Source organism: Neophocaena asiaeorientalis, unplaced genomic scaffold (assembly GCF_003031525.2).
Source record: "Neophocaena asiaeorientalis asiaeorientalis breed wild unplaced genomic scaffold, Neophocaena_asiaeorientalis_V1.1 scaffold87, whole genome shotgun sequence".
NCBI classification, from domain to species: Eukaryota; Metazoa; Chordata; class Mammalia; order Artiodactyla; family Phocoenidae; genus Neophocaena; species Neophocaena asiaeorientalis.
In genome coordinates, this window is record NW_020175432.1 from 1,817,261 (window position 1) to 1,826,379 (window position 9,119).

At 45.7% G+C, this 9,119-nt stretch overlaps 1 protein-coding gene across 5 annotated transcripts in view; it reads right to left on the reverse strand.

The window, feature by feature from the left end:
• Window positions 1-9,119, reverse strand: part of HAUS8 (HAUS augmin like complex subunit 8) — a 21,908-nt gene that overhangs the window by 4,110 nt on the left and 8,679 nt on the right. For 3 of the 5 annotated variants that reach the window (XM_024767669.1, XM_024767668.1, XM_024767672.1), the window contains exons 4-9: window positions 5,814-5,895; window positions 3,597-3,689; window positions 2,792-2,886; window positions 2,131-2,196; window positions 1,866-2,024; window positions 474-654 (exon numbers count right to left, since the gene is read on the reverse strand). In XM_024767669.1, the coding sequence (XP_024623437.1) occupies window positions 474-654; window positions 1,866-2,024; window positions 2,131-2,196; window positions 2,792-2,886; window positions 3,597-3,689; window positions 5,814-5,895 (676 nt within the window). The remainder of the gene's footprint in view (window positions 1-473; window positions 655-1,865; window positions 2,025-2,130; window positions 2,197-2,791; window positions 2,887-3,596; window positions 3,690-5,813; window positions 5,896-9,119) is intronic. The other 2 variants (XM_024767671.1, XM_024767670.1) reach the window with 1 other exon arrangement.

The window sequence follows — 9,119 nt, forward strand, 5'->3', positions numbered from 1 at the left end:
ATTTTTGTTCTAAAGAGAATTTTAGGATAGAGGATGGCACTCTTCACACTTGCCGCCTTCTTCAAGTGAAGTATTAGGTGGGAACGCTATACAGGAAAGGGACCCTCTCAGCTCTGCTTAGAAGGCAGGACAGGGTTGGGGTCGGTGGCCCTGTTGTTCCCCAGCCACCAAACCACCTTTGTAGAGACTGCAGCCTCCCCAGGACGCCTTTCAGCAGGACGGGAAATCACTGCGGGGGTCCTTCAGACTAGGTTCAAACCCCAACACAGTCCTTACTCAGGGCATGACCCCACACAAACCGCAGCCTTGCTGGCCCCCTGCGTCCTCTGCCATTTGATGGGGTACACGCCGTCTACCTGAGAGGAGGCCTATGACCTGACACGAACGGATAAAGGTGCCCAGGACACAGGAGATGCCAGCATGCACTGGGAGGTTCGTCCCACCCCTTGCCGGGCAGTTGCCCCGTTTCCTACCTAAGAAGCACTGCCCGTCTCCGTCCAGGTGGACTGATCTCACGGGCAGTTCATGCCTCGTGGTGTCCAGGGCCGTCGCCAATGTCTTGTATCGTTCCTTAAAGCAGCTGGCCATGGCCTCACAGGGGCTCAGCATCTCGATCTGCAGGCAGAAGGGGAAGGAGCCTGTGGGACGCGGCACCTGTGAGGTAAGACACTGCACTGTTCTGCCAGGTCTCCCAGAGAAACTTCCAAGGGTGCAGTGGGCTCTCCCCTCACTCCCAGGTGCCCCGAAGATGGCCCGGCCAGTAGCAAGGTGGCCTGGGTCTCCTCACCAGGAACACGTGTCCGCCTTCCAGAGCACTGAGCTGACATGCCTGCCCCCGACCAAGGCCATGCCCGGCAGCCCCCTTTTCCCTTGTACCTGCTGTCTGGGGGTTGTAAGGATTCATTTGTTTGACTGTCTTTCCTTTCCCTTCTATTATGAGTTCCACGAGGATAGGGACCCTGTTCTCAGCTCGGGGCCGGGCTGCTGGGCACACTCATGTGTACATGCTGGGTGTTACGGGCTGAATTGTGTCCCCACAAATTCCTCTGTTGACATCCCAACCCCCAGCACCTCAGAATGTGACCTGATTTGGAAACTTTACAGAGGTAATTCAGTTAAGGTGGGGTCATTAAGCTGGGCCTTGATCAGTATGACAGGTGTCCTTACAAAAGGGGGAAATGTGGAGACAGACACTCAGAGGGAGAGAGCCAGGTGACGAGACACAGGGAGAACATGCCATCGACAAGCCAAGGAGAGAAGCTGGGACACAGCCTTCTCTCGTGGCCCTCGGAAGGAATCAACCCTGCAGACACCTTGATCTCAGACTTACAGCCTCCAGAACTGAGAGGAAATACATGTCAATTGTTTAAGCCGCCGCGCACTCTGTGGTCCTTTGTTATGGCGGCCCCAGGATACATACTTACTGGGTGAGGAGCCCCATTCCCTGATCGGCCCTTTCTAGGTTCCCACGATTCGTTGTGACCTTCCCTAGCATGGACACTCCCGTCCCAGCACTGACCACACAGCACCAAGCCCAAGTCTCCCACCAGCACCCTGGCCCAAATGGGCAGGTCTGGAGTACATCTGTGTCACTGGACACAAGTCTCAGGATACAAGTCACCAGAATACATGCCCATATGTATTGAAGGGACAGAGCCCTCTTGCTGGTTGGTTCTGACATTACCGCCTTGTCCTCTGATAAACCGTCACGTAGCAACACCCAGTGGTGTCAAAAGCCGGGCACAGAGTCAGAGCCAGGCGAGGAGCGACGCTCACAATAAAGGCTCCCTCCAACCACCCCACCACCACCCCCGTGGGACAATGCTGCCAGGATGCGCCTCTTGGAGGCTGCAGTCACCCCTGACCTGCGCATCCAGGACGTCTGCCAGCTCCCGCTTCCTCTGACAGAGGAGAAATTGGCGCTTCAGCTCGTGAGCTTTATTCTGGAGCTTCTCCTTCTCTTTGCACATTATTAATAAATTCTTTTCTGCCTTTTCTTCGAATGCAGCAAGACCACTTTCCATCTGGGAAATGCAAAACAAAAGCTCAGGCCAGAGGCGACCTCACCTCCGCGGCTGACAGTGGCCGCCCTTCCACCCACGACACGCGTGCAGGAGGCTCCGTCCTCACCTTCAAGGTCAGCAGAGTCAGGAGTAGTGTTTGGGATTCCATCATTTCCATCGCTTCGGAGAGATCCTTCAGGAGAAGAAAAAGACACTGCTGGTTCCCCGTGAACTGGTATAAAGCCAGCTCTCTTCCCGGGGAGGGGCAGAATCCTAACCTGTCTGTACTTTTTTTCAATCAGTAATTCAACAATTCTAGACTGTGTATCGACTCGTTTCTATTTGCTCATTTAGTCTTTCGAGTCCTCTGTGAAAAGGAAGGTGGTTTGGTCCCTTCCTGCAAGCTGGTCTGTCAAGCGTGAGCTGAAGGGCACCCACCAACTTGTTGCCTTGCCAGAACCAGGACTTGGGGTTCCCACCTGGGTGAGACCACAGCCTGGCCGCCCTCCCTGCCGTGAACAGGGCCTGGTCTAGTGCCTTCCCTAGCGTGGCACTGGCAAACAAGGCCTCAATCTCATTTTTCACATGATCCTGCATTTGTATCCCCTCCTGTACATGTAGCTGGGGAAACTGAAACTGCAAATCCTCTAAGGATGGGTAAGGTTTTTGTTCTAAAAGGCACAGCTGGCTTGTTTATTCTTGGAGTCCCCAGGTTTCGAGGGGCACGTGGCACAGGGCAGATTTAGCCAACCTGCTATAGTGGCTTCCCTCTCATTTCAGAGACTTACTGGGCTCTTTTTCCTCAAGGCAGAAAATGATGATGACTCGGCTTTCTTTGACATTGTTTTTTCTAACTGTGGAGTCTTTCGGACCACACTTTTGTCTAAGATCAAGAAAAGCGTTTTATCCATAATTTGAAAAGATACATGCACCCCAGTGTTCACAGCAGCATTATTTACAATACCCAAGACACGGAAGCAACCTAAATGTCCATCAACAGATGAACAGATAAAGATGATGTGGTATATATACACAACAGAATATTACTCAGCCATATAAAAGAATGAAATAATGCCATTTGCAGCAACATGGATGGACCTAGAGATTATCATACTAAGTGAAATAAGCGAGACAGAGAAAGACAAATATCATGATATCACTTATATGTGAAATCTTAAAAAAAAATGATACAAATGAACTTATACAAAACAGAAACAGACCTACAGACATTGAAAACAAACACTTATGGTTACCAAAGGGGAGGCGGGGATAAATTAGGAGGTTGGGATTAACATATACACACTACTGTATATAAAATAGATAACCAACAAGGACCTACTGTATAGCACAGGGAACTATACTCAATATTTTGTAATAACCTATAAGGGAAAAGAATCTGAAAAAGAATAGATATATATATGTATAACTGAATCAATTTGCTGTACACCTGAAACTAATACAACATTGTAAATCAACTATGCTTCAATTTTTTTAAAAAAGTGTTTTTAAGGTGAGAAGAGCATATTTTGGGAGCCCTCAGACATGCATTGCAACCCCCAGCTGGGGAAAGGACAGGTACAGCCAATGACTTACCATTAATGGCCGAGAGATCCAGGTCAGGTGGGGCAGTGCCATGCCCTTCCAGCAAGGTAGACTGTAGGTCACCTTTGCCAGTTCCACTGCTGTCTGTGGGCCCAATGAGAATCCCCAGAAGTCAGCACAGTCAGCAAGATACTCTATACTTAAGGCTGGGAGCAGCTAACTTTTCTGTACAATATCACCTGCTTCCAAAAACTCAGTTCCTTACGAGGGAGCAGTAGAGAAGGCTGAAAAACCTTTGGAAATTCCCACCCATCAACTTGAATATATTTTAAAGTAGAACTAGAAAAGAGATGCAGTCTTTATAACTGAAAGATACAAATAAGCCTTTCTGCTTAGTTTAAGTACAAGATGCTGTGTACGAATGAACTTATTTACAAAACAGAAACAGACCCAGAGACATAGAAAACAAATTTATGGTTACCAAAGGGGAAGGGGGGGAAAAATTAGGAGTTTGGGATTAACATATACACACCACTATGTATAAAACAGATAAACAAGGACCTACTGTATAGCATAGGGAACTCTACTCAATGTTTTGTAATAACCCATAAGGGAAAAGAATCTGAAAAATATATGTGTGTGTGTGTGTGTGTGTGTGTGTGTGTGTAATATATATATATATGTATGTATAACTGAACCACTCTGTTGTATACCTGAAACTAACACAACACTGTAAATCAACTATACTTCAAATAAAAAATAAAAAAATAAAAGATTCTGTGTTCAGGGTATAAGAATCTAATAACACATGATATACTTGTTCTGCCCTCTGCTCTTTTTTTTTTTTTTTGCAGTACGCGGGCCTCTCACTGCTGTGGCCTCTCCCGCCTGTGGGCTCTGGACGCGCAGGCCCAGCGGCCATGGCTCACGGGCCCAGCCGCTCCGCGGCATGTGGGATCCTCCCGGACCAGGGCACGAACCCGCGTCCCCTGCATCGGCAGGCGGATTCTCAATCACTGCGCCACCAGGGAAGTCCTGAGGACCCTGATTTTTAAATGTGGCAGGCCCAGTTTTTGACCCCTCTGGCCATGCCAGCTTTCCCAGCTTCACACATGGCCTTCAACCCAACTGCATGAGAAAAGACTAGAAGACCGGCTCCAGCTCCATGTGCTTGCTTCTCAATCGTGCCTGGGTCAAGGAACAGCACAATTTCTGACAAACATCCAAGCCAAGATCAGCGAGCTCTAGCATGCAGGCCAGATCCGGCCCACTTCCTGTGTTTGTAAATAACTGGGACACAGACACGCCCATTTGCGTACACACTGCCTGTGGCTGCTTTCACGCTGCGATAAGGCAGAGTTAAGTTTCTATGACAGAGATCCCCTGGCCTGCGAAGCCTAAAATATTAACCACTGGCTCAGAAAAGTTTTGCTGACCCTTGATCTGAACAATAAAGCAGGAAATCTAACCTGTAAAAGAACATACTTAGTATTCCACTATGGGACGCAAAGCTGTCACCATTCTGAATGAGGGTTTGCAGGCCGAGAAACAATTTTGCTTTCTGTGACTCGCTCTTATGCAAAAGAAGAGCTGCCCACCACTGCTGGTGAAGCAGGCAGCGGAGGAGTTGGGTGAAGTACTACTCTGGAGAGGAGCCTTCCCAGACTTCTAGAATGAGCACACTGACTAGGACTGAAGAGCACATATACCAACAGAGATGGTCTGAGTGGTAGATCATAAGTGAGTTTCCGCCCTTCTGGGCTACATTCTCCAATTTTGTTTAATAACAAACGCATATCATGTCTACAACCAGAAAAACTGAAAGTTTTTCATATCACTTTGGTGAAAGCTTCTAGTAGAAGGGGTATGGGGAGACCATTATGAGGAAGACCCACCCAAGGTAGTGAGAGGCAGGAAAATGAGGTCTCATACCCGCTCTGAAAGTCCTGTTCTCAGAGCTCTGGTGGGGAAACAGTCACATGATCAAGGAACTGGTGCCCCAAGGGAGCACCATGATGGCAATGTGGCTCTTCTCTGGGGTCATATAGAAAGGAAATGACTCCCCCCCATTCCCTGCCAACCCCCTTCAGATCTTCATATGCCCCAAATCTGTCTTTATGCTGAAACTCTCTGCCAAGCTCCTTTTCCTCATACTTTCCAGAAAGGAAAGGGCGTCTTAAACTTGCATACTTAAAAACAAAACTCACCACCACGTTCATCACTTCCTAAGCCTCAGTGCTGTTTCACCCTCCTTCCATCTTTACGTACCTTTGCTCTTCTGGAGTGGGTTGGGTTTTCTTCCACCTTCAGGCATCTTCCCACTGGCCTTTAATGCATCTGCTGCAGGAGGCTGTTAGGGGAATATATGACATTCAGGGGACAAGACACTTTCCTTCCACGAGAAGGGGCCCCTCTGCAGTTTGCAAGGTCTGCATCTGCTCTTACCTTGAGACAAGGGATAGATTCAAGGAGTCCTGACATTTAAGTGCATACATACGGGATGAACTAATTTTGTCAGAAGGATACCCTCACATGCGTAGAACATAGGAAACCACCAAAATGTTTGCTGGTGATGATCTCTGACGTGGCAGATTACAGATGACTGATTTTCTGCATAATTTTTAGTACTGGCCAGTTAGGAAAGAGAACATATTACTTCGGTTGTCAGAAAAAACAAAGCTTTTGGACAGGTATTAATCTTCAAAACTTATTAAAAAAGCAAGCAGTGCATGGAACTAGCAAGCCATTATAACAATATGAAAGCAAAAAGAGGGAATTCCCTAGTGGTCCAGTAGTTAGGACTCGGCACTTTCACTGCCAAGGCCCAGGTTCAATCCCCAGTCAGCGAACTATGATCCCACCACAAGCCACGTGGCGCGGCCAAAAAATAAAATTGAAAAAAGCAAAAAAAAGACCTTATAAAGAGTGAAAATATTTTGATGTACAGACACCACTCCTATTCAACCTCCCATTGGAAGTCTAGGAATAAGAAATAAAAGGCAAACAGGTTACAAAAGAAGAAATAAAACTCTCTTCTTGCAGACATGACTCTTCACATAGAAAATCTCAAAACATACTAAAAAACACTAAAACTAACATGTTTAGCAAGGTTGCAGGATACAGGGTCAATATAAAAAGATATTTCTAGCAATGAACAACTTTGGAAATTGAAATTAAAAGACAGCACCATGGGACTTCCCTGGTAGTCCAGTGGATAAGACTCTGAGCTCCCAATGCACGGGACCCAGGTTCGATCCCTGGTCGGGGAACTAGATCCCACACACGTGCCTCAACTAAGAGTTCACATGCCACAACTAAGAGTTCGCATGCCGCACCTAAGGAGTCTGCATGCCACAAGTAAGAAATCTGCACACCGCAACTAAAAGTCCACATGCCACAACTAAAGATCCCACGTGCCACACGAAGATCCTGCATGCCGCAACTAGGACCTGGAGCAGCCTAAATAAATAAATATTAAAAAAAAAAAAAAAAAAAACAGTACCATGTAAAAGTTCTGAGCAAAGAAAAAAATTTTGTAACTCTGTGCGGTGACGGATGTTAACTAGACTTACTGTGATGATCATTTTGCAATATTTGCAAAGATTGAATCATTATGTTGTACCTCTAAAACTAGTATTGGGACTTCCCTGGTGGTATAGTGGTTAAGAATCCACCTGCCAATGCAGGGGACATGGGTTTGATCCCTGGTCTGGGAAGATCCCGCATGCCGCAGAGCAACTAAGCCCATGCGCCACAACTACTGAGCCTGTGCTCTAGAGCCCGTGAGCCACAACTACTGAAGCCCGAGTGCCTAGAGCCAGTGCTCGGTAACAAGAGAAGCCACCGCAATGAGAAGCTCAAGCACGACATCGGAGTGTAGCCCACACTCCCCACAACTAGAGAAAGCCTGCACACAGCAACGAAAACCCAATGCAGCCAAAAATAAAAAATAAATAAATAAAATTAAAACTAATATAATGTTATATGTGAATTATTTCTAAACAAACAAATAAAATTTCTTCAAGAAAGAAAGAAAGAAAGAAAAGACAAGATAGTACCTTGCATAATAGCACGAAAAACACACCAAATACGTAGGTGTAAACCTAAGCAAACATGCTGGAAATTACAAAAACACTGATGAAAAAAATCTAAGACCAAATAAAGGGAGAGGTATACCATGTTCATGGATTGAAAGACTTGGGTGTTTTTAGGATGTTATTCTCCCTGAGCTAATGCATAGATTCAATACAATTAAAATCCCCGAAGTTTTGGTAGGAAATGGCAAGCTAAGGCTAAAATTCATATGGAAAGGCAAAGGAACTAGAAGAGTCAGTTTTGGAAAAGAACAGAGTGGGAAAATTCACACAACCCAATTTTAAGACTTACTATAATACAAAGCTAAAGTAACCTGGGCAGTATGGAAATGGACTAAAGATAGACATGTAGAACAATGGAAAAGAATAGAGTCCAGAAATGATGCATACATATATAGTCAATTGCTTTCCAACAGAGGTGATGAGACAATACAACAGGGAAAGGAAAGTCATTTCAACAAATGGTGTTGGAACAAGAGGACATCCATACACTTAAAAACGAACTTTAATTCCATCATCACACCAGATACAAAAATTAATTCAAAATGGACCACAGACCTAAACTCATATAGAAGAGAACATGGAAGAAAATCTTTATGGTCTTGGGTAAGGCAAAGATTTCTTAGAGAAGAAACCAAAAGCACATTTCATAAAAGCAGAAATCGATAAATTGGACCTCATCAAAATCGAGAACTTCTGCTCCTCACCAGACACTTAAGAGAATGGAAAGCCAAGCCACACACTGGGAGAAAATATTTGCAAATCACCATAAAGAGTTGGTATCTGAGATATTGAAAGAGCCCTCAAAACTCAATAATGAGAAAACAAACAACCTCATTTTTTTTTAATGTGCAAAAGATTTGAAAGGACACATCACCAAAGATATAGGACTGGCCAATAAGCACATGAAAAGATGCTCAATATCATTAGTTGTTATGGAAATGCAGTTTAAAACCACAATGAGATACCACTTCATACCCACTAGAATGGTTTCAGTCCTAAAGTACTGACTCTCCTCTGTGGCTCATAGGAATGTAAAAAGTGGCAGCCACTTTGGATACCAGCTGGGCAGTTACTAACAAAGTCAAACAGACATTTACCCTACAATTCTCCTCCTGGGAGAAATGAAAACACATCCACACAGAATTCTGCACAGAAATGTTTAAGGTGGCTTTATTCATAATTGCCAAAATCGGGAAACAAACCAGATGTCCTTTGCCAGGGAGTGGCTGTGCACACTGTGGTCCATCCGTACAGTGGAATATTCTTCAGCCATCAGAAGGAACTAGCACTAACTGTAAAAGGCAACGACAGGGAGGGAGGGACCTTTAGATGAAAGCAACCAGACTGCAAGAGTCTGCATCCTGGGTGGCACCTTTAAGTGAGCCTACTGCAAAGGCAAAGCTACAGGGACAGAAAACACATCATGGTTGCCTGGGGTGGGGAGGGGCTGGTTCCATGGGAGCACAAGGGGACTTTG